Source organism: Ptiloglossa arizonensis, chromosome 3 (assembly GCF_051014685.1).
Source record: "Ptiloglossa arizonensis isolate GNS036 chromosome 3, iyPtiAriz1_principal, whole genome shotgun sequence".
Classification (NCBI taxonomy): domain Eukaryota; kingdom Metazoa; phylum Arthropoda; class Insecta; order Hymenoptera; family Colletidae; genus Ptiloglossa; species Ptiloglossa arizonensis.
Genome location: NC_135050.1, coordinates 8,494,036 through 8,520,714, shown reverse-complemented (window position 1 = coordinate 8,520,714; position 26,679 = coordinate 8,494,036). Strand labels below are relative to the sequence as shown.

The window sequence follows — 26,679 nt, the reverse complement described above, 5'->3', positions numbered from 1 at the left end:
TATTAAATCTCCTAAATAAATTAAAAGGGAAACAAAATCGATACAGTATCGGTCAAAGACGAAAAGAATAATAAAAAGTAAATAACCCACAGTAATAAAATAAAAAATGTAGGAATCGTTAAAGATATAATTAATCTTTAATTATATTAAATTCATACATTCGAATTTTCCTTCCCTCGGAGCGGAACAATTTTTCCACGAAGAGGTCGATTACAAGCAACGGAGAAAAGTTGCTGTTCTACAAATAAATATTAAATCTCCTAAATAAATTAAAAGGGAAACAAAATCGATACAGTATCGGGCAAAGAAGAAAATAAAAATAAAAAGTAGTAAAATAAAAATTGTAGCAATCGCTAAAGATATAATTCGTATCATATATAGTAATATAATCGTAAAATCGTAAAATATAATTAATCGACGTTCGAATTTTCCTTTCCTCGGAGTGAAACAATTTTTCCACGAAGAGTTTGATTAAGCAACGGAGAAAAGTTGCTGTTCTACAAATAAATATTAAATCTCCTAAATAAATTAAAAGGGAAACAAAATCGATACAGTATCGGGCAAAGAAGAAGAGGAAAATAGTAAAATAAAAAATGTAGCAATCGCTAAAGATATAATTAATCGACGTTCGAATTTTCCTTCCCTCGGAGCGACACAATTTCACCGGGAAGAGATCGATTACAAGCAACGGGGAAAAATTGCTGTTCTACGAAGAAAAAGAAACGGGTTATTCAAACCAAGACGCAAGCACTGGAGAGTAATAATAAAAATTACAAATAAGGAAGAAGTGCAGCCCGCGAGGAGAGGGTTGAAGGGTGGTTTGAAAAAGGGGGTGGAAGTAAGACCGTAACAAGATAGAGGGGACTAACAAGGGCCAAGAGGGATGGAGGACGGGGGTGGAGAGAAAGCGTGCGCAGGAGAGTGGCCGGTGCAGGAAAATCGAAGCTAGCCGCCAGTGTGTCGCACACCAGCGCAGCATTCGCTTCCGTTTCCGTTTCCATCGAGCGTCTTCGACCAACCACGCGTCACCATGCTGCTCGACGCTGGTTAAATCGCGATTCACGATCCCGTGGAAGATCACGGACCCAGACCGGAGACTGTTGGTCCGTGGACGATCGCTCGCCGTTGGTATATTCGTTTTAAACGCTCGCGCGGACTCGATTGTGCTCGCGCGAACTCGATTGTGACTTCGGTCGATCCTTGGACCTAATTCCACGAGAATCACCGGGCTTAACGCCTCGAGGACGGAATTCGATTCAATTTAAAGGAACACCGTTTCGTTCGACGTGGCCCGTGATTCACGCCGTGTACGGTACGAACGACCGTGTCGCGATTCTAAATTCTCGAATACGTTCGTACGATGGAAATTTTCATTCGTACAGTTTCGATCAGCTAACGCGATCACGTGATCACGTGATCGTTCGACCACGAACTCTGGAATCGAGTCACCGATAAGGAAAACACTACGATGGGGATGGAGACAGTCTGGAGAATCGACTCTTATCGCTCGATACTACTCCTGGCACGTTTCTTTTCGATATTCGGATTGCAGAACGATTTATCGAGTTTGTGAATGAGACTCGAGTAATGGGTACAGGGAACGAAGAGGTTACCAGGAGAGTATCAGGAGTTCGAGTTACAGTCCAAGTTGCAAATTAGTTGGAAAAATACACTTTAGTTATGCTTAAAAATTACTTCAAGATTCGCTTCAGTTGTTACGTGAGATAACGGTAATAATAGTAAGTTATTTCGAGGTATACATATATCACACTCTATTTTCACCTATTTCGAGATCCATACCAGCGAGCTTTACGTTACAAATCAGACGATGAAAATAATAAGGTTAATTTTAACAATTATTTTCAACCCGTTGGATTTTATTTATCGAAACCGTTTAGAAATTTTGCTTACTAGTCGAGAGCACGAGTTAATTACGTAATACAACATTTCGATACTGGCTTTAGATAGGTCCCTCTTCAGGGAACGAAACATTTTATTGAAAAATATCATCCGTTTAGTTTTAATCACTTTTACGGCAATTGTATTTCTAATGGAATTTATAAAATTATCCAGCTTGCGCAAACCTGTAATTTGTGTAAATTTTCGAGACCAAATTACACTTACATAAATCATTGTATCATTCAACAAGGCAATTGTTCAAACGGATACAGATTTTAGTTCAATTTATTCAGAATTAGTCGAGTAACGTTTTATATGGATATAATACTGCAATACTTTCGTATCTTTATCATTTTTACTATATTAATTAACAGTATTCATACGATCGTACTTTTTCGTATAGATCTTTCTTTCTCGAAGAGTGACTAAGAAATATTTGTCGTCAAGTTTAATCGTTATCTAAGAAGAAATAATGAAATAATGTACACTCGTCGAACAAATACTCGATTAAACACTTCCGCGTTTATCCATGATTTGCACCTTTTACAAAGTATATTTTTCTCATCATTTTCAATTATTTTACACGTTGCAGTTACATGTTCGCCCCAAGACATAAGCATCTCTTGCAATAAATAGACACCTTACGCAAAATCAACACTAATCTCGCTTATAAGATCTCGTTTGATAAAGTTCACTTTTAACAGACACTCCGTTATCGAACAGTCCCTCGCCTCTTATTCGAATAGGTTAATATTTTCCCGGCATCCTTATTCTACGACTGTGAACCAAACCTCCGGAAGCATTCAAAGTTTCCAAGTATATCGTTTTCAAAATCGTTGAGCTTCGACTATTTCCAACAACGACAAAAATAGACCCTTGGTTCGTGCCGAGAAAAGGACAGTGCACTGTCTTCCCGAGGACTGAGAGGAATAGATCAGAATTAATTAGAAAACGGAGCAAGCACGTGGAGGAAAGAAGTAGCAGTGTCATTCATCGTGTCTCGTGAGGAGGCGACGCGGCATAACGTGTTTTATGCGATTACGTCTCACGACACGAAGTTTGAGAAACCTAACAGACGAGATCTCGGGTAATTCTGATATCGGTATAACTTTGATGGTAACGTGCAAGAAACGAAATGGTCATTGATCTTAACGATGCGAAATTGATCTTCGAAAAATATTTCTTATTTTTCTTGATAATAATTATTGCAATACCAATAATTCATCAGAATGACACAAAACGAAAGAAACATTTCTATTTACAATAATAGTAATCTCTTTGTTACGCGAAAGAACGAGAGATTATTAAGCAGCGGTATAACGAGATATAACGATACGAATAAATCGGATTTATTTATATACCCGTATGTATGATTTTAACGATTATGGAAATGACTCACGTAAACTTGCATTTGCCTCTTTTACGTCTCCAGGCAGAAAATGTTATTACGATTCTCTCCATTGTAGGGAATAAAAAATAAAATGGCGAATAGTGGGAAAGAACTGATGCATAATAACGAAAAATTCGGTACTAGGTCTAGGTGAATATTTCTTAATTTCGTCACTATGATTATTGTAATATAAATCGATGTCAAAATCAGTGATAAATTGAATTTTTCCAGAGTTTTTACATAAAGTATTTTCATAAATATTAAGCACACATACGAAATAAGAGTCACAGGATAGTTTATACATACTGGAGTAGTTTTTCTTGAAGGTTGATGCATGTATTTTTCAAATTTAAGTACACAGTATAAAAAATTGTACTCGTTCATAAAAGTCTATATAAATACTAAAAATTTCAAATATTATAGAGATAGTAGAGGTACATAACTCGTTGAAAGAAACGAGAAGTTTTGATAAACATGCAGTCAAAAGATTAATACTTTGAATAAAAACTTATTTGTTATTCTCGAATAATATCCAATCTAGTCGTACATTCAAGGAAAAGTATATTCGTCGTCGAAAAATTTGTCGGAATAAATTTCTATTAAAATATTTATTCAAATCGTACTCAACACTGCATGTAAAATACCTTCTATAAAATTGAATAAATGTATATGCAAAAGTTAAGATAATGAAACGTCGTTTCTCATCGTAACTAAAATTATCCTGTGATTTTAAACGAACAAACTGTAATGTGGCTAAACTAAACAGCCACGAATGATAAAAATCCAAAGTTGTTGCTATAGAGCGGGAATTGTGTTTCCTGCAAATATCATTATTCCGATGGATGCGTGTCTGAAATGTTTTTGTCTTTGTTGCATGCAACTCGTTTCCAGAAAATGTAATTGTAAGAACGATGCAAGAATAACTGAGCAAGATAGCGGCCTGTTGCGTAACTAGTGATAACGAGTATGTTCTCCTCCGATAACATGTTATCTACAACGAGCAACTTAAACTATAGAAGGTCTCTAACGATGGAAAAAAGATTCGAGAGGCTCGTAACGGGGACAAATTTGATTTTCACAGCTTATCGGCCGTATATTTCAATTAACTTCCGATGAATAGATCGTTTAAATTTTTAAACACCGAAATGCGCGGGGATTATTTAAAATCTACTCTCGAATGATCTGAGATAATACGAGAAGGAGAAAAATGAAAAATCTGAAAACACTTGGGGTTACTTCGGGTGGAAAATTGCTACCTGATAAATCGGAGAACAGGGGAGACACCCAAGGTGGAAAATTGCTAGTCTTAAAATAGAGAATAGAAAAACCCACGTTCGTTAACTGTTTACTTGAGTGAAGAAGAAATAAAATCCGAAGGAAATACTTGAACCGAAGTGTAAAACTTCTGGAGTCACTCGTGGTGGAAAATTGTACTCCATGAATTAGAAGATTTGATTAAAACCACATCAAACGGTTGTTTTCTGACCAATGGTAAAATTAAGATTTCTAGAGTCATTTTTCCCCATTTGAATCAAGGAACGAAGAAATGTCGCTCGTTTGCTTTCCTGGCAGGAAGCAAATGTAAGATTCCAAACGATCAATGTTCGTTAACTGTTTACTTGAGTGAAGGAAAAATAAAATCCGAAGGAAATACTTGAACCGAAGTGTAAAATTTCTGGAGTCACTCGTGGTGGAAAATTGTACTCCATGAATTAGAAGATTTGATTAAAACCACATCAAACGGTTGTTTTCTGACCAATGGTAAAATTAAGATTTCTAGAGTCATTTTTCCCCATTTGAATCAAGGAACGAAGAAATGTCGCACATCGTTTGCTTCCTGGCAGGAAGCAAATGTAAGATTCCAAACGATCAATGAAATAGACTGATATACTGGTATACACCAGATATGATCACACGCGGACTGTCTGAGCGACTATAACTCGAATGTAGGCTGTATGGGAATCTAGAACGTGCGTGGATTCCGTGGTAGCTGTTTAGCGAGCAAAGGGGCCGGTTCGAAGCGGTTTCGTTCGAGGGGCACAAAAGAAAATTGTTAATATTCATCTGGAGTTGCCGTGACTATAGTTTCACGAAGGATTTGCTTCACAGGTACGGCTCAGATCAGAGATCGGTCAGTGAAAAAAGTGTCGTCGCAATGATATTGAGGTTTACACGTACTCTAGTCACGTATACTTTATTTTTACACATATTTTTCTATATATTTCCGCGGGTGCGTAACAAAGACGTTTAATAATAATAATACTGTTAAATTCCAGGTCAGGGAGAGAATAAAGTAGGCCTTGGATAATATCTTTAATGTAGTTATTTTGTAATGTAATTTGTGTCGCTAGGGTAATGCACCGAAGTTTCTGAAGACTCTGACGAGATCACTAAAGTCAGTTTGTTCTAATGAAAAATGTATCGGAAATGTTATAACGTTCTTGTTATTGATAAATAGAGTTTTAGTAACGCTGAAGGGCTCTCTTGTGTCTTCGAAAAGGTACAAGTTATTATCTATGTTTGCTAAATTATTTTCCGAATTGTATTTAGCCTTAAAATAAACTACATTACACTACCATATAATAAAAGTACTAAAAAGTATTTAACAAACTGGAAAGTTTTTGTTGTAAAAATCACAATGTCACGGTGGAACGAATGAAAGCAAATAAATATAGTTTCTAAAATAAATTAACAAAAGAGATTTAAGTAATAACACAATTCTCTATGAATTATAAATTTATAGAAATTTTGTTTCGACAAAAAGTTTCATTCGAATACAAATTTTTAAAGTTTTATTAAAGAAAAATTAAAACTGGTTGGAGTTCACTATAAACCAATTCAGTGATTTTTAAATTCTTCCATAACACGAATGATTTTTCAGCTCACGACACCCTTCACAGATTTTATAACAGTTTTTTCAAAGGCTGTTATCTTGTTACTGTTATCGCAGTGAAAAATGGCCCTCTTAAGTGCAGGAAGAGTGACCTTTATATTTTTTAAGCACCTCTGTTTAGGAAAAAACTATCATTATCAATGTTTCAATATATCTACTATCATTTTCGTTAAGCTAGTTTATCTTAGAGATGGTTAAGCTGTTGTTAGTTGTTTAATTATTCTGCATATCATGTGTAATTGTCATATTTTTGAAAGGCATTTTTTTTATTTCGAAATTTTAAAGTCACATTCTTCATATATAGTTTTCAGCCTTCACTTTGAAGCTAATATATTTATTTGTCACACTTTCTGCATTTTCCATTCTTTTTTTAAATTATTTTCCAACTCACAACACCGTTAAACACATAGCAATCGTATCAAACTAATTACACAACCAAAGGTTAAGTTTTAATAATAGCACTTCGCATTTTTTTTTTATTTATTATTTCGATTGTTTTTATATTTGCGTACCTACATGCTTGCACTTGCGCAATAAAAGTACCAAATAGGTAAATGAATAAAAAGGAGAAGTGACTCAATGTTAGCAGCAACCTAAATATATATTTACGAAATTATGCATTAACGTCAGAGATAGGATATAATGAGGTCAATTCAATCGTGATGTATTGTATAAGATTATTCTAGAAAAGTTCAACTTGAAATGATCGAACAAATTCATCGAAAAATATTCAGTTAAAGGTGTGCAAAGATTATTAATCGAATTCAATACGTCTATTGTGCTGTTAAGATAAAATCGATTCAACGTCTTTCAAGGTTATCGAGAGTTTCTTTCCCATATTTTTAAGCTATTCCCACTACTCTATCTGTCGTCTCTTCGTTCCACCATTAATCATCGTATTTGACAGACAAAACGTACAAACCTGGAGACCATAAACTCTCAAATGATCACATTCCCTTACCAGATCTTGGAATAAAATCTCACACACGACGTAACCTAAATTTGCCTCGTTGTGTCTTCTCGTATCTATATTAAAAGATGTGTACTTTTGTATAAGAAATAATTCTTCCTCCATCGAACTAAACGTTCTTTGCACGAACAGTTCTTTTTTTTTTTTTTTTTATTTATCGTCGAACTTCGAGAAACTCTCACACCTCGTAAGAACTATCCAGTATATTCTTGCACTCGACAGAACGAAATACAGTGCAATACTAGACTTTATTTGCTCGAGCAATCATTGATTCATCTCGCATAACAATTTCTGGCAACCATTTGGTCTTTCGACATTTGGCTGGTCACTCCCTACATCATTGTTCTCTTTTGTAATTTTGTTTGCACGGGTGTCGGTTCGTCTATCCATCAAACGGTTCGTGTGTATTCGAACAAATTATCTCGTGTGTATTCGAACAAACAGAATGCCAGCAATAGCGATCGGTAAACTATCGTCATCGATCGAGCAACACTCAACCAAATGTGTAGCAATAATAATTGTTTTATTGGTCTCGTTAGTCTCCCCCAGTTGAAAGATAGTTTTCTGTTATTATCTTTGTAGTATACTTACGATACAGTTAAAGACAACTTATATTATGGCAACTTATAGCCATTTTTTCCTTCTAACAAAGTATTATAAGACACATGAATGATTTACGAGAGTTCAAAGTGTCTACATCTATGAGTTTCTTCAAAAGTATCATTGAAAGTAATCCTGTCGTTGATTAAACATGATCTGGGAAGTTGCAATTTTTTTTACGTTTATCCACGTTGGTCGATCAAATTGAAAATAAAATAATATGAACCAAAATTTACTTCATATTTTTCAATTTAATACGATTTTACAAACTTAAAATAACTTAAAATAACTTAAAATAACTTAAAAATAATGGCTTTTTTATCCCACCGCTTTAGTTGTCTAGTTTCCTGTCAATTATGGTATTGTTTCACATTTTCTACACTAATAGGTTGTTCAACAACTTAGTTCGTTAATACATAATGTTGATTTTTAAATCTTTTACTTTTAACAATCGTAGATTGTCTACACCAGAAATTATGGGCGATATCCTTAATCTTCACTGTTATCTTTGTTGATTACTGGTATCACTTGTTCAACATTGAATATTTTACTAAATATTTATGCAGATCACACAATTTTTGAATGAAATCTCTCGTGCGATAAAAGACAAATGATTACGTGTGAACTGCATTCGAGGATGCAGCCACCATTTGCATATTCGTAACAATAGCATTTTATTCCAAAATAATCTATTACGTAATTAATGTAGCATCTATTGATTTTCTTGTCGATATCACGTTATTTTACATCGAATTTAATAATATTATCGATCCCTGTGAAACAACGAATATTAATATTATTACCTTCGTAGATTAGTTTTACTAAATGAGTGTGAAATTGCTCGAGATAATTGATAAGAGCAAGAAAATAAAATTTTGTGGTTTCTCTTTGTCAATTCTGGAAAATTGAGGAGCTCGGATGTTGACAATTGTTTAAATAAAACCATCTTTTATTTGAATGTTGATTTTTAATTTGCACTAGGAACAAATTTTCAACGCATTTTAAAGATCCCTCCTATTACTCGTCACAGAGCTCTGGGTTCAAATTGTTACGTTTCTCGAATGTATTACCCAGAAAACACGTTACTCTACAGTATAAAATGACTATTAGAAATAACTTGTTCAATTGGTACTTCTCTCCTATGATACTGTATATTGCCTCGACTATATAACGAACTTTTGTAACATGTCGAAATACGATTTGATTTTACAGTAGTCACTCGAATAAGTTTCTATCGATTCATCGAACCTCTCCAAAAGTATTGTAATTAACAATCTGTAAAAATATATCTAAACAGAATATATAAAATTAAAAATTATTTGTTACAATTCGATCATAAATAGTAGAGTTGCTCTTCAAAACGAATAGAATATATTTGACAAGCTTGTGAATTTTAAAATCTATCGTGCAAACAATAAATTTGTTACTTCTATCCATACGGTTAGAAATTGTTATATTTCCCTGTATAGAACTGGAATAGATATATTACCAAACCGAGTGAAGTTTCACAGTATAGTTAAACAAACATAGCCAGCAGTGTATTTTACCACTCTTAATTATTATAGACACCCTATGTACTGCTGACATAATTTTGGTATGCATTATGATTTCGATTCGTTTATATTTTCATTGAATGGCGTTATTTGCGTTGGTCGCTAAATAGATACAGAAACAACGCGAGCCAGCGATTTCCCTTGGTGTGTGCGTCACTGATTAAAGATCACGGCGAGTTAGTACGGTGAGCAGAAATTAGTGTCGTTTAGTAGCGGTGCCATAATTGCCGCGCGCTGAAACGTTACCTCTCGTTCGTGACCTTTCTATATTTGTCGTTACACCAGGTACAGAATTTCTGACCACCGTTTATATTACCAGTGACGTCTATTGATCGCCAAAAAATGGTGAAATATTTCGAGGTCCTAGTGCATCAGGAGAATCACGGTTATTTTTAAGAAGACGGTTCTTCTCTCCGCTACTCTCCTTTGTAAAGTAGACGAAGTCGAATTAGATCGTTTCGAGCTTTTCAAGCTGTGAACAGTGTCGTTTTCCCATTTTCCTCGGACGTGCATTTCACGAAGTGTACACAGTTGCATCAGTTGATACTATTCGAGGAAGCATTGTTTTCACAGGTCAGTTTGCTGTTTTCTAAAATTACGAAATTGTATTTTTGACCATCGGTAGCAGTGTGTAATGATTAAAAAACGGAACCTATTTTGGGGCCATTTTTAACGAAGTGATCTTCTATTGGATTGTTCGGAAAGTGATTTCGTTTTTTTTTTTTTTTGGTGAAAATGAAACACGATTTTTTTTAGAATGTATAAACATTTTACTAAACTATTATTATAAATTTTATTAAATTTATTCTCCATTTTGGGAAACGAAATGACTTTCCGAACAACCGAATAATTCCGTTTTTATAATTGTTCGGAACGATGAATATTCAATCATTGTTCTCGGTGTACGTTCGAATTATTTTTAATTGTATGTATTGTAGGAAAAAAGAAAGATCGATGTAATTTTTCTTCTGTTGTGGGCCTCCAAAGGTATAAAATGAAAAGTATATAATTGCAAGAAAAATTTAATAACACTATCTTTGAAACAGTTATAAAGTCAACAATTTTCAAAATTTTGAAAATTCTTCCTCGAAACAGTTATAAAATCAACAATTTTCAAAATTTTCAAAATTCTTCCTCGAAACAGTTATAAAATCAACAATTTTCAAAATTTTCAAAATTCTTCCTCGAAACAGTTATAAAATCAACAATTTTCCAAATTTTCAAAATTCTTCCTCGGAGAGGCTACGTTTAAATGTCGTCAAAGTGTTGAATACGCTTAAATTTCGATAAAATATAATTCGATATGAAACGAACCCCTCTGCGTAAATATGGAAGATATTATTCGGTGTTAATGATCTCATAGGTTCATGTTTGGGTTCAGGTAGCGTTCTAGAGTTAACACTCTTCATCCTAGTCTCTCTCGGTAGGAAACAATAAATGGTGTCGCGTTTTATGTAACACGACAATGAAGCGCCGTGCAACCTACTTGGCAGCCAAGTTGACTGCTATCGCATGGTAAATTTACAGGTTTCTCGTATTATTCCTGTGCGTGGTTCTTAACGAACTGTTTCATTGTAATCATATTCACAAGTGAAATCAATTTGACGAAACCGTGAAGATCCTGGCACGCACCCTCGTCGTCTCGTGTTGTAAACAATAAATTCACTTGTTTCTAGTTCAAAAGTCTTTGAGAGATATTTGTGACTCGAAGCTACCAAACGTTAGAAATATTCTCTGATCGGTGAGTTAGGGACACAAACTTGTCGGGTACCGACAAAAGTAAGTTTTATGTATCGGGGTTGGATACTAAATTGCAAACACTGCAAGTGAATACTGGAATACATAAAAGGATAAAAATATTCGCGAGGGATATTAAAAATAAAAATGGTCTTCTTTTGGACAATCGAAATTGAAACAACTAAACATGTATCATCGAGAGCAAAAAAGTTGAATGTAACTACAGTTTTATTGTTTTCTTAACCGTATATAAATAATATTTTTTCGTTGGATTTCCCAATGTTAATTTTTCCTATGCGAACAAAATTAATTTTCACTTACGTATGAGGATTATTGACCGTGCAGTCGTGTAAGAAAGTCTTCGGCGTATTGTGTGTTACTGGATGAAGCAAAGCATTTGAAGCGCTTTCTATTTGCTACTTAAAATACTACCCCAGTACGTTGAACCCTCAAATCTGATTAAAACTAGAACAGCCAGCTTTGCGTGCACTGTATTTAGAAACATAAATGAGGAAAATTCTTATCTTGATAAAATTTCGACCCAGAAATAGAACAACTTTTTATTCGTTTTGTAAAATAACTTCCCGTAATTGCAGCTCGTGTTGAACGAATAAAAGCATTTCTATATACGTAGCTCAGATTTAATAAATGTGACGAATAATTCGTTATACGTTCAAATTTTGCAACCGTGACAACTTTTCGTTCTAATCGTTTCCACTGTAGATATAAATTACAAAGTTCACAAATTTTTAGTATCGTACAAAACCTGGATAGTTCAAAGGAAAAGCCATAAAAGGGCCAACCCCCTAACTTCTGGAGTGTAAAATTGACAAAGTTCTATCCAGGATGTCCTTGTAACGTTTCCTCGTCCACAGTGTTTCAGTGTTTCAGAGCTGTGAACTGTGAGAAAGTGACGTCTTCGTATTCCTATTTTAAATTAATTGATAAACAATATACCACGCTTATTATACAATCGAAATATAGTAAAATCGAATCAAAGAATGGACGACGTTTTCCAAAAACTTCACCAAAGTTCTGGACAAACTCTGTACAGGAATAAGCTTAACCAATCCCCCAAGGATCACTTGTGAGAAATACTTTAAAGCATCTTCCAAAAATCAGGTTCACGAAGCTTGTAATATCCATTACCAACTGTTCCCAATTTTCCAAAGGTAGTTTATACTTCGTCCTCCTGGGATGAAGACACTCCAGGAGAAGCTTAGACCAAACTCCGTGTAACCATCACGGACAATTACCTAAAAGCAACCGAGTATACTTGAAACTCAAGTTCGTCCAACTTGAAAGTATTACGAAAGGGTTTGAAAAAAATTTCATTGGTTAATTTTCCCATCCCATGACACCGAAAGTTCTTGTTGCCCTGTTTAACGAGCCATTTAGCATACCAAGGGCACCTGGTCGGAAATTAATTCGTCAATCTTCTCATTTGAAAAACACAAAAAAGCTCTCTTCTCGTTAAGAGGGAAGGTGGTATTCAACGGACCATTCAGTGTATCAAAACCGATCTACAGCGCAACGGTCATCGGCAACAGTGGCTACTGGTCCTCGTCCGTTTTCTATTCTAATTCTGATGCTATTCTAGTCCGCGAACGCCGGCCAATGGGTTACGTCCGCCAGTAAACGGTCTCTTCTCCTCCATTCCCCTCTGCACCCCTTCCTCGTGTCAACCGCAGTCGTTCTCGAGGCATCGCGTGCGCCAGATTATCCGGCCACATCCTCCTCTTATCCGGCGCGTTATCAGCCGCGTTACATTTACTCTGAAACTGATAATAGCGAGAGAAAGGACGCGAGATCGACCGGTGGCCGCGAAAGACATTGGCGTAAACGCGGCGAAAAGTTTCATAATTGTATCGGAAAGATCGCAGATAGTAAAGACAGTAAGGAGTGTTCAGAGTGAAAGAGGATACGGAAGTCTCGACCTGATCGCGTTGGGGGAGGAAAAGAGGATTCGAAAACTGCGTCAACAGCTACAGTGTGACATAGAGGGCGCGCGGAGAGAGCGAGAGAGAGAGAGAGAGAGAGATGCAGTGGCGTCGACAGCGAAGAGTCACCCACGTGATCGGCTCATCCAATCATGTTCTACTATTAGTGAGGTACCAAGACGGTACGGAACCTTGAGGAAGAGGCTGATCATGGGCCTTAACGAAAAGCTTTCCATTTTTTTTGTTCGTTTCCCCGGGCGTCTAGGGGACTTAAATTCCATGTTTTGTTACGTTGTAGAAAGAATCTTTATAGAGGCAGTAGTGCGTACGCTTCGTTTAACCCATGAACAGTCAGAATCGTGTTAAGAAGAAAGTACAGGGTGTGCTTGAGTTGCATTCACGTGTATCGTACACCCTGTATATCGTAGCAGCGGGTCGTTAACGTTAATCGAGTAGTGTTGATGGAAATTGCTTCAAGGAAAGTATCTATGTTGAGAAATTGGAACATTGGCTGCTAATGGGTTAATGTGATCGAATTAGATGCTGCAAGCTTAGCTCGATAGACGATTGCATCTTGAAAGTAGTGTTAGCTTCGGTCCAACCTTCGGGAGCCGTCAATTTCTAAACGATTACACATGTGTAACAGCTTGTTGATTTTTAGCTAGTTATTTGTATCGTTCGCGGGAGCAAAGTGCACAAATTGATCGATCACGGAATATTTGTTGTCCGATGATTCATCTCGCGAGTCTCGCGAATGAAAATAAGATCAGAATCCCGCGAAAAGATCTAGATCGAATTGGTACGAGTAACTCGAAGTGAAACGTCTCACTTGGCGACTCGGGTCGCGTCTAGGTGCTCGGTGACATTGTCGAGGAATGTAACCCCGCTTAGAGGCAACAACGTCACCGAGCATCCGATCGGGGAATGCCGAACGGGTAATCTTCAACCTCGTGTGACGCTTATCAGATCGAGTATCATGGATCGTGATTAAATGTAAATCGTATAACGCTTCGGCACGCAAACAACTCGCTTGTATCGTAGATTGTGACCGCTGGCTGCACTCGATTGACAAATTCCTTTTCCTCGGTAACTCGACTCGGTTACATGTACTCGAAAGGTGGTCCCTGCTCGTGGAACCGCTCCCTTATCTGTTCTACGAGTCTTTATAACGCTCGTAGCTATCGGCGAAGAATATCGTTCCGCCACATGCTCGAAACGATTGTCCTCCTGTACGCGCGAGTCATATTATTCCCACGGAAACATTTGTCGTTGCATCTGTGGCGGTTGGAGTGCACTATGCTGTAGCAATAAAGAATGATATAAATTGTCCTAACGCTGACTCATGATGAAGCTAATTACAATGTTAATAAAACGGAGCGGTCCGGTCAGTAATACGCTGAACCGACCACAGCTGATGCCAAAGGATGATACAAATGTAACGCGGAGTGTTCTATCTCTGTTGACAGCTCCGCCCGGCGAAAAAGACGAGGAAGAGGGATTACGAAACGGATACGTGAACGACCAGGAGAATGACACCAGCACGCATAACTTCGATCGTAATGGACAGAGCGGTTACAAGTCCCGGAGGGCTGGAAACAGCGGGGGTAGCGGCGGTTTCACGGGCGGTGGTACTCGGTCCCACAAGGACGAATCGTCCGGCTCGCCCTCGCAACCCAAGATCATCTTCAACGAGGATGAGTACACGAGGATCACTACACCACGGCAGGACATGCTGTTCAAGAAGGGCTATCTATCGCACAAGAAGCCCTGGGCGAGTAACGCGAGCACCAGCGCCACACCGTCGACCACCGAAAGCCAATCCGCTTCGCACTCCACCGCAGGTAGAGGTATAGGTAGAAGCGTAATACATTTCATCGAATTTCTGTTCTTTTTTTGTTCGTTTTTTCGTCCTTTGGCCGCGACGCTCCCCGAGAGTCTCGAGGAACATGGAGAGCATCTCCTCTTGGACAGAGCGAGGTTTTCTGATATTTCTACATTGTTATTCGGGACTACTCGTCGTTCTGAAACTCTGCATTTCTAAGTGGGAAGTTAACGAATTCGAGGAGTACTTGGAGAGTATGATACGCGACGATGGAGGGGATCGTATTGGTAATTCTTGTTTTCGTGCGACAGAATCCGGACAAACGGTTACTTTCAAAAACGGAGTACGTAGCGATTTTTATCTCGAACCGAGATCGATAAGATCACTCGCTGCACGAGCATCAACGGTCGGGGGATGAATCGGTTACTCGAATCCTATGTATCAGGTTGTTCGGAGAGTCATTTCGTTTTTTTTTTTTCTTTTTTTTTTTTGGAGGTGAAAATGAAACACTATTTTTTGATAATTTATTTCATTAAATTAGATATTCTCCATTTTGGAGAACGAAACGACTTTCCGAACAACCCAATAAAAACTGTCGCTCGAAGGCGGGAATTACTCAGCAAGATAACACGAAGAGACGGGGTATAAGATACAAGAACTCTAAGAGATCTCGTCGACACGAAAACTTTTGGATTACTGTTTGATTTGCAATAAAGATTTGTATTTGTGTCGATTCTAAGATCACCCAACATCTAAGATGTAGGATGATTGAACTCTTCTTGGAATCGAATCTCCGGTTAGTATACTTATTTTCTGGGCTATCGGAGTTTCAGTTAACCCATCAACGCCCTGGACTGCTCGGCTATGAATACCCCTAAAACTACTACCACGACTTAATCCACGCCGAAGTTCTAATTAAACTGTCGAAATTCCACCTCCATGGACCATGAAACACCCGATTACCTATCGAAGATTGCGCTTCACTGTCATACGTAAATAACATTCGTGAAATTAATCTTTCCGAACTTTGATAGATTTTCTTCTGTCCTAATATCGTGTACGATATTATCTACGGCTACGTCGTTGTTAATATGGTCCAACGCGTGATGGAAAATGAGTTAGTTTTCTCACGTGGTGTCGAAGCTTTGTCCTCGTAATCCGTAAGGCGCACGAGAAAAAAGAATAATTTGTTTTTTATTATTATTATTTTTTTTTTTTATACACTGTTTTTTTATTACTATTATTTTTTTCTCTTATACACTGCTTTTTTATTATTATTATTTTTTCTCTTATACACTGCTTTTTTATTATTATTATTTTTTCTCTTATACATTGCTTTTTTATTATTATTATTTTTTCTTATACACTGTTTTTTTATTATTATTATTATTATTTTTTCTCTTATACATTGCTTTTTTATTATTATTATTTTTTCTTATACACTGTTTTTTTATTATTATTATTATTTTTCCTCATACACTGTTTTTTTATTATTATTTTTTCTCATACACTGTTTTTTTATTATTATTATTTTTTCTCATACACTGTTTTTTTATTATTATTATTTTTTCTTATACACTGTTTTACAATGTCGTTCTTGCTTCCGAAAAAGATCACACTCGTCACATTGAAATCTTTCACGCGTCTCTGCGCCTTTCTTTTGTCTTCCTCGCTGGTCACGTCGGAAAACAAAAGAGCGTCTTTGTTGTTAAACGAACCTAGTTGCCAGCGCGATGTCGGTAACTAAATTCTTACCGCTACAGATGGCAGCGAGACAACCGAGGATCAACAGTTATTGGACAGAGATTACAATATCGGTAAATACCCACCGATGATGAAATCTGGAACGCAATTAGGCTATGGATCGTTCTACGACCATGCCAGTGGCTACTATTACGAGTATCCGATGATGTTGGTTGGTCCTGCACCTGTACCAGCGCAGGTTGGACCAGGTATCCTAGCAGCTATACCTTGCGAACCCGTGCCTCTTAGGGCGATAGAATGGATCAATCCTGCCTTTGTGCCTAAAATAGCTGAGCAACAGTACTGCATGATGGCTTACCAGGTACGTCCTGTGTAAGATTCACCTGTTTCTCGATTACCATTGAATCGATTAAAAAGATCAAGAAATCGATGCGATTAGATACTTTATAAAAGTATGTAATATTTTATACAAGTACATAACGATCGCGAACCTTCCTCTCGAAACATTACGTATGCGATTGTTTCTACATCGAAGAGATATATTGTTCGGAGTAACAATACGAGCGATACTTAACCATTTGCACTCGAAGCTTTTCTGCTACCAGAAACTAGCTCCTCGATGAAATCCTTCGTGTAATTAATTTAAAATAGAACGTTCTCGACATTTCACATACATATGTTTACGTCTCGCAAGAAAGGAGTAATTGAATTTTAATTTCAATTCCAAACCACGATGGTTCTCCAAATTGGAGAAAGTACATTAAGCGACGATCGAGGATCTCCTCTCGAGTGGAAAGGGTTAATATATTACTCTAGATTACAAGTGGATTTGTGGTTACCTAAGTTCACGGCTTGACCCACATGTGGATCGGCAGACCCTAAATATTAGGTTGTTCGGAAAGTCATTTCGTTTTTCGGTGAAAATGAAACACGATTTTTAAAGAGCGTGTAAACATTTCATTAAATTACGTATTCTCCATTTTGGAAAACGAAATCACTTTCCGAGCAACACGATAAAATCCAATGCTGTACAACGCGAATTGCTATCCCGAATTCCGTGAAAATCGAGAATCGTCTTTCGAACGTGAAGGATCGACAATTTTAATAAAGAATTGCCCCGATTCGAGCTTTCCGAACCACCCGAACGTTTGAAATCACGATGATCGATCAAAAATTCCAAACAGTAAATCAAATCCACTCTACCTAGAGTTCTACTTCCTTGTCAACCGCGCAAAACTATGTTCAATCCCACCCTCACCTTTAAAAAGAGGAAAAACTTTCTTAAATAATCGTTCGTCTTGATTGTAGACTTGTCAGAGCACAGAAGACGCGACTCTGCTGAACGAACAAGATAGCACGCTGTTGCCAGTAGAGAACTCGAACGGTGCGTGCAACGAGAGCTGCACAGAAAGCGCCAGTTGCAGCGAAAGCGTTGCAGGTGAGACGGAGGAGCAACCGGTGGAGGCTGACACCGCGATAGATGATCAAATCGACGAGCACCAAACGGAAGAACCGATCGAAGACCAAACGGAGGAGCAGTACATGGACGAGCAATGCGTGGAAGAGCAGCTACTGGAAAACGGCCTGAACGGCGGTCCGTACCTGGAGCCGGTCCTAGTGCAGCAACCGGTGCACCTCTCGCACATGATACCGGTGTCCCAACCGTACATGTACCCGGGTCATTACATGTTCGGTCCTCCTTTCGTCAACCTGAACGGTTAGTTGATTTTGAATCACGGAGCCTCTCGAAAGATTCTCGAAAGTTACTATTCTTTCCTCCTTTGCTACCGCATGGGTAGACGAGCTCTCGCTCTCTCGTAGTAGTTTTCGTTCTGTTCACGGACAGATGGACGGAACAACGGACGAACAACCGAAGAAGGTTGTTTTCTTGTGGCTGAGAGAATCTCCATAAAAGCAAACTACGTTACGGGGAGGGAGCGGTACATCGTAACGTTGCGTAATCCGCCTGCTCTTTGCAGTTGATGTTACTCGTTTGTCGCTTGCGTTTGGAAACTCCGATCCGTGGTACGATCCGAGTTTTCAAGCCACGAATCTCACGGTTGTCTCGATAAATCTAGCTGGTCGCAGGGATACTTCTGTGTTCACCCCGCTTGACGTCGAGTCGTAAGATTTGCATGTATAGTGTCGCTGATACGAACTCCGTGACTCAGAAGTCCCCGATGACTATCGACTCGAAGTCTCTTCAACCCTTTGCACTCGAGGCTTCTTCGTTACCGGGAACCGACGCCTCGAGAAAATCCTTCGACTCGTGAAATGAATCCGGAACGGAACATTTTTCTATACTTGGCACACATGCGTTTACACTCCAGAAGAACGTAATATTTCAATTCCAATTCGAATTCCAAACACCACGAGGTTACCCCGGATCGAGAACGGTAGATCGAATTAGATGGCGACCGAGGATCTCCTACCGAGTCCAAAGGGTTCAAATCACTGGGTGAAGACTATCGCAGAGAAGTTAGCCGAACGTAACATGACAAATAACGTAAATTCCGTGACGGGCGTAGGATTGCTAAGCGCCACTGTCCGACAATGTCGGAAGTACGTATTGCATAACCATGATTTAATTCCCGGCTCCGTGAGAACCCACGCTACCGCCAAGAAGTTATATTTAACAGGGGAACCGAAAGAGTACAATGTAGCGGATGACACGTTGCGCGCACTGATGCATCCCATGCTCCTTCCCCGCACTGCGTCAGTCTAGGCGTTAGTACGTTTGATTGTACCTGTTTCTAATGTTAAACGAGAACAGTGTCGGTCGGATGCGCGGCGAGGGGAAAGGGATATACCCAGATTCATGACTGCTGTCCCGTCCATCGGCATCATTGCTGTTTTATTACCACCGTGCCTCTACCACAGTCAAGGTAAAAGGTAATAATTCGCGGAGACGCACTTCTCTTTAGATACGATCGCGGATCGTCCATCCTGTTTTACACGATACGGTACCAACGATCATCGTTACCGATTCGATGACAGTTCACGTCCCCGTGGTGGATCTGACGATCGTACCTAGAGTCAAGATTCTGTACACGCTCGGTGTGTGTGTGTGTGTCTGCATACGTCTAATTTCTGAGCGTCATTTTCTTTTTCACAATAATTCCGACATCGAGCATATACTATCCAGCACGCCGCCACGCACTTAGCACAGAGAGGAGGCGTTTCATCCGGGGGTCCATTGACTCATGATATCGCGAGGATTTCGCTGTTCCATCGACATTTAATGTTAGAAATAATGTCTATTGGCCGCGCGAGGGACGTCGAGAACGAATTTGGCAGAGCCTCAGGGTAACATCGCTGCGTCTCAAATAGAACCGGTTTAAAATAGCTACTCTGCACCGAGCTGTTCAATATACGGCGGATAGGAAGGGGGGGTGAAGTGAACGACGGAAAGCCAAGTTCAGTCTTCGCGCCCTTCGCGTCGATTCCGACGATGTTTCCGAATTCGACCTGGTGCAGCCCGGTCGAATTCCAGGAGACACTGTTTCACGTGTCGATACTCTTCGTACTGCGTTTTTGCCCCCTCACGGAAAGATAATGCGTAGTATTTCTACTGTCCAAGGTGTTACAATACAGGGTGGGCCAATGATCAGAACTACTGACGTGGCGGCTATGTCGGCGGGCTGTGCCAAGCGAAGAAGAAAACGAAAGAGAAGAAAGCAGAGAAGACTCGCTGTGGTAAATATGAATGTCTATACTTTTGCCAAGGGTAGATACCAACTTCGTCGTCGAGATACAATATTATTCAGAAACTGGGAGATCCGTTCTCGTACGAATTCTCGATTCTCTAAATTTCTTATCAGCGTCGCGTAAACCGTATCGTATATTCTCTTGCGAAATAACAGAGTATGTAGGTTCTGGAGTTACCTTACGCCGAGACCAAAAATGGAATACACGATACGAGTCCGCCAGAGGATTTGACGCGGAGTAGGTCAGTTGGTCAAAATAAAACGGATCGCCGATTAAAATCTGAACGGTCGGAAGTGGGAATTTTGTAAAGAAAGGAAAAACCGATCGTTGGTAAAATGACAATAATTGATACAATTGTAGTTGAAATGATGAAACCAAAACGAGGAGTGATGCATGAAGAATTGGTTGTTTAAAAGTACGAATTGTCCACGTGGTAAATTTTACTCACTGTTGGAAAAGTTGGAGAATAAAAATTTGTACAATTTGCGAGAACGATGAATAGTCGAAAAAGTTAACAAAATTACCTATTGGTGATAAATAAGTTCAATCGAAACGCGAATTCTCACCTGTTACGAAAATGCAATGTTTGTCGATAATACGTAATGCACCGGAAGAAAAATTACGTACATTATCTTGTGAAATAATATAAGGAGCATATCTTTGTTTTAATTGTAATTATCAGGTATGTAATGTGCGAGCAGGATGAAATTTTCTTACAATTTAAACAGCTTTATTTATTATTTTAGATTGAGATATTTACTTGAACGTTTAAATACAATATTATCGTTTGAATTGCGCTCGATATTCACTGTGAATAATCATCAACCACTCCCCGTTGTAAATTCAAAATCCTAAGAGTCTGTTTGAAATCCAGGGTAACACGGAGGATGAGGAGGAAGGAGAGTACAGCTCTGAATGTGATACTGGTCTACCGTCTTCCCGATTGTCTTGGACAGCGTGTTCAACTTCGACAACGACAACGTTAACCAATCGGCCGCTAAACCCTGAATGCCAGGAGTTCCAGTTGCAACCAGTCAAACTGGACGCCTCGGTTTCTGTTGCTCCAACTTCCGCCAATTCGTCGACCTCCGAGGATGGCTCGGCCATGAATCAATCGAGTGCGTTGTCGTCCGATGGGACGTCCGTCGACAAAGACCGGGAGACGTGCAACGGTGTCGTTTCCAACGACCAAATGAACCAGGAGGACGAGCGACTGACGGACAGTAATCCTGATCAAATCGCGGCTTCGTCTCCGTCAGAAACTAATGAACTGACGTTGCTCGATGCAACCAATTCTGAGAAGGAAACGAACGGATTGACGAACTGCTGCCTTACCGGGGAAGAGGACAACGCGCTTCAAGCGAACGAGGTGCCCGATATCGAATCGTCGCCAAGTACTGACATAAACAATACAACGAGCGATTTATCGGGCGTCAACGAGTCATGCGAACGATCGAGAGAAGTGATGAACGGAGTCGAGGAGACCCTGGTGAACGGGAATGTGAACTCCGTCTCGAACAACGAGGAAGCCCCTCCGATGACATCGAAATTATCATCGTCTCCGTACAACGACGAAAGGACACGTTCTTCCGTAATATCGATTACTACGGAAAGCGTGGCGATTCGCGATGAAAACCACGAGTCCTTATCGAACATCAAATCGTCAAAGAGAAAGTATAGCGCAAAAGGTACGAAATTTGTCAGGGAACCAACCCCTGGTCCGGATCTGGACTGTACCGCGGAATCGGAGAACGACAAAATCGTGAACGATTTGAATCAGAGTCTGAACGGTCGAACGTCTCATCCTCGACTCATCCATCTGTCGAACGACTCGTCCTCGAAAACGGAGTCGACGTTCGACAGCTGCTGTGAAAAGAACGAAGAGGTAACGAGTAACTTCACGTCGGAGAACACGTGCAACCATTACGACAAAGACGATCCAAACGAGACCTTCAACGAGGACTCCGGCTTCGAGAGCCAGACGCGGCTCTCCGATTATCCAATCACGGAAGCGGTAACGGAATGGCTTCGCAGAGTGAATTCGCCAGACGTTTTCGTAACATCGGCCGTGTCGAACAGTGAAACGGAGGACGAAGATGAGGTGGACGACGAGCCGCCAAAAAACTTGCAAGGCAACCCCATGCCTGCACTATCTGCTAATAGTGGCGCGGACAATGTAGCATTGTCGCGAGCAACTAGCTGCGGCGAATTCGCAAGAATCAGCAACGTCAAGGATCAGGAGGGTAACGAAAGCGGTTTGAGAAAGAAAAGGGACACGAAGAAGCGATCAGGGGAACGTAAGCGAGTCAGACACGTTGATGGCAAGCTGGAGAACGAAGCGGTGTCGTCGTCTTCGGATTCCTCTGACCAGCAGGAAGTCTCTGTGAACGGAGCCAGGAAAAAGAACACGGCGAAGCTGCAGGATGTTGGTGACGTTTGCGAATTTACTGAAAAGGATAGCGTTGTGGGTATGAGGGTTGCTTCAAGCTCTCGGATGATGGACTCGAAGAGAGTCAATGTAAGGCGAACGAAAAGACAGGGGAGATTTGGTAGAGATTCCGCGAACAATATCGATACGAAGATCCAACGTATAGAGGACGTGGACGACGAAAACGACGAGGGTATTGATAAAGATGCGATGAAAGTGAAGACGTTTGAGAAAGGAGAAATTGTTGTCTCAGAGGATGGGAAGTTGTTGACGACTTCCAATTATGAGCCAATTTCAAGGAACAATGCTTCCACGATTGATGAAGCGACTGGCAAGGATGAGGAGAGTAAAGAAGCTAAGATTGAGAAGAACAAAAGTAGAAGCAGCGACGAGGATGGGAACGATAGCAGGATAAATTCCTTGGGCAGTATAGAGGAGCCTGATGTGTTAGAGTGCTGGGAAGCTGAAACGATTGAACCTGTGATAACTCCAAAGAGAATGGTGCAATGTCGAGGAGTGTCGTGCGAGGGCGAGGCTGTGGAAATGGACAACATCGAGGCTGAAGAAGTCAATATGGATTACGTACAGAAATACTACAGATTAGCACGCCAAAGTGTTACCAGCATAGAGGAGGAGATAAGCTCTAAGGTAAACGTAGATATGTCTGCATTGAAATCAGTGCCAAATAATTCTGATCAAACCGTGAGAACTTCAACGAAGAAGGACCTTGTGGAGGACGACATACCTATTAATGAAGCTTTTGAGGTATACGAGAGTTGTTACACGGGGCAAACTCCATTTTTGGATATCGATACGAAAGTTTTTAAGTCACGAACATTGTATGGCCAGGAGAGCGAAGGTCCTATACCATGCAAAGTAGTTTGTTGTAACATTCAATGATTCGCGGATAATTTCCGAGAGCCTCGTTACGAGTACTTCTCCACAGGGACACTCAAGGAACAGTACCGTTGTCAAGGCCGTCCTTTTCTGAGTAACGTCTGCCTCTGACGTTCTACTCTTTGCTGGTATCTCGCGTATCGATGGACACACACACCACACACACACACACACACACATACCCACACACTCAGACATTCATTATTACGTTCTTAATTGCATTAAGGAATATTGAAAGACGACCCTGTGGATCGACGTAAGTTGATAAAATTTAGAGGCGTGCTCAAAAGCAGCTGATGATGTAGCGGAAGCCTACGTATTGCTATTCATTTTTGTAAATAGCTTGTAAGAGATCGTTCGCAAATCGTGTTTCACGAAATCTTCGGTAAATTATTATATCCATGAAAGCATATATGATATTTTTTGACATTATTGTCAATATAACTTGGTGCACATATTCTTCTTTTCCTTTCTTTCAAAAGATTCATTATAAGTTTCATTATACATATAATTTTTAAAGGAATCGAGCTTATTGAGATTCGAGGAATCTGTTTTCTGAATTATAAATACAATGAATTGTAAAGTCTGAACTCTGTGAAAGAAAATAAACATAAAGTTATAAAAATCGCATTGTTTTTTTTGTCCTCGTCGTAAAATTTCATGAGTACTACACGAATTATCCTACATCAAAGTAACTAAGGCATATTTTTTACAAAACTTATCTAGAAGATAAATTTTAAAGTATGAAAAACGGTAGCGTTTTTCCACGTACCACGTTAAATGACGTTTTGCTTAGAGAAGTGTCGACTGCTCGTAGCCAAGTTGTAAAAGTGAGAATTGTAATTTGTAATGTGCACTTATTATTTGAAATTTCTAAACGAACATACAAAACTTGCAGAAGTTCAGAAACGATTGAATAACTGAGTTATGCTTCGGATCATAATGTATGACAGTTGTACAGGAGTAATACATTCAGCTAGGAACAGCGTAGTTGTTGGAGATAAGAAATGAATTGGTAATGCAGTGAACTATTTAACTGTACTGTAGCTGTTACAAACTAACGTAAGATATATATAGATGAAGCTTACAAAAAATTGAATTGCATTACTGGTTTTTGTTAAGTGTGTAAAAGACGAGCGTGTTATTTTGTAATAGATGTTTAAGTCTGAAATAGAAGAGCACACATCACGCATACACATAAATGTACACATACAGAAATTGCACTTGTTACAACATAGTTCACGCTTTAGTTGAGTTGTGTCAAGTAGATCGAATACCTCAGGGTACATATTATATAAGTTGATCGATAGACGTGGTTCGTGAAAATCATATATACATACACCCCATATCATAAGGTGCGAAACATACCTCAAAGATACCTGTATATACAAAACTACTGATCATCCAAGCATTAGTAACATCAAGTATAATAATAATAATAATAATAATAGTAATAATAATAATAATAATAATGATAATATTAATGTTAATAATAATGATAAAACTATTATCACAACAGCAGTATAGGCACAATCGTTTCTGCGAAGCTTTAGATTCCCTAGACATCATACACATAATATAATATTCAGGACGATCCATATACTTATAGAAATTCATTGACATCCAACTACATTAAAGATAAATATATTGCTATATTACATGCGCGTTGCATCAATTGTGTGCCTTATTCTGCGGCTGCCATTTTTGTAACCATTTCAGAGCATCCTCCTCGATAAGAGAATAAGAACTATCGAGTGATTTCTAAACAGTTGAAATTTGTTACATTAAGAAAATGATAGCGATAAAGTGAGGCTTAATATGCTCTGTAACAATGATGATTTTATCTGAACATACATACCGAAACGAGTACATTGATTTTTTCACACATCAACTAACATATTCATTGCGTATTTACAACTGACATGCATACATTCATAAACATATAGGCATTAACATTGCATCTTACACAAGTCATGTTACCATATAATTATATTTTAGTTGAATTAAAGTAAACATGTAAGGAATAAGTGTACTTGAATTTTCTTGTGTTTTTGCTTAAGAAATATGAATAAAATGTTTCAATTAATTTACAGTATTTTTAATTCATCACCAAAATATATTTCACTCACCAATGAATGTACCTTCGCTTACAATAATTATTGTGAACAATGAATACTGTATGATTTGAAAATATATGATCAATTTTTAATATAAGTAATACGAATGAGTATCATTTTCATGCTTATAAATAGTTTTGGTTACCTTGTTAAAAACAATCTTATTTGTAACGTCGAAAATTTTTTTGGAATACAAACAAAAATAGGAACAAATATCAAAATAAATTACAAATGTTAAACTCTTTTATGAAACTATTTCTCTTTCTATGAAACAAATTTTCCGTTTTAACTAATCACGACTTTCAATTTCGAAAAGTACGATTACGCAAGCGCGTCAATTAACACGACACAAAATGGATTTATCACATTATCGTCAGGTTTATGTTGGTAAAATATGCTTTTCCAATAGTAAATAGTAAACAGGTTATTTAATTCTCCACTTAATCCATTATAATTTGAATAAAATACTATTTTACTTGCAATACTGTAAACTTAGAAATACAGTTTTATTTAAAATAATTTATTTTTTAAATGTAAACATATTGATACCTACATACTTATTGAAATATAATTTTAAATAATGAATATTAATTCAAACGCATCTCAAATAGTATTCCAAATATAAGTTAAACATAGTTTATTTTTATGTATTCCTTCTCTATTACATCGCATTCTTCTCCGATTTTATACATATTGCAAAATGGAACTTACTGTAGAGTTTAAAATAAAATGTTTTCATTTTGTTTCCTTGGTATTTATATAAAACGTTACCCTTTAATTTCTTGTATTACATTTGAAATACCGTTTTATTTGTATTCATTTTGTCAACTATTGATTCAAAACAGTATTTTAAGTACATATGTATGTACATCATTTTCAAATTTCACCCAACTCTGTTGCCACCGAGACGATTCGATATCTCGAACGCAAGAGAACGTTAACGCGATACGATACGATACGTACAAAACGATATAATCGAGCATACAGTGGCGCCACCAGTTGACTGGAAGAAGAGACGGTT

At 38.4% G+C, this 26,679-nt stretch overlaps 2 protein-coding genes across 6 annotated transcripts in view; one reads left to right on the top strand and one right to left on the bottom strand.

The window, feature by feature from the left end:
* The window catches only part of LOC143145040 (aladin), a 45,286-nt gene extending 37,968 nt beyond the window's left edge, over positions 1-7,318 (bottom strand). The window contains exon 1 of the mRNA XM_076308048.1: positions 7,144-7,318. The gene's annotated coding sequence lies outside the window, so the exon portion shown is untranslated. The remainder of the gene's footprint in view (positions 1-7,143) is intronic.
* LOC143145039 (uncharacterized) overlaps positions 1-25,627 on the top strand; it is a 59,757-nt gene extending 34,130 nt beyond the window's left edge. For 2 of the 5 annotated variants that reach the window (XM_076308044.1, XM_076308045.1), the window contains exons 2-6: positions 14,449-14,829; positions 16,568-16,869; positions 17,817-18,225; positions 20,089-20,204; positions 21,091-25,627. In XM_076308044.1, coding sequence (XP_076164159.1) covers positions 14,449-14,829; positions 16,568-16,869; positions 17,817-18,225; positions 20,089-20,204; positions 21,091-23,544 — 3,662 coding nt within the window. In that variant the 3' untranslated portion in view covers positions 23,545-25,627. Of the gene's footprint in view, positions 1-12,726; positions 13,165-14,448; positions 14,830-16,567; positions 16,870-17,816; positions 18,226-20,088; positions 20,205-21,090 lie in introns of those variants that run through there. The other 3 variants (XM_076308043.1, XM_076308042.1, XM_076308047.1) reach the window with 3 other exon arrangements.
* Positions 25,628-26,679: the final 1,052 nt, after the last annotated feature.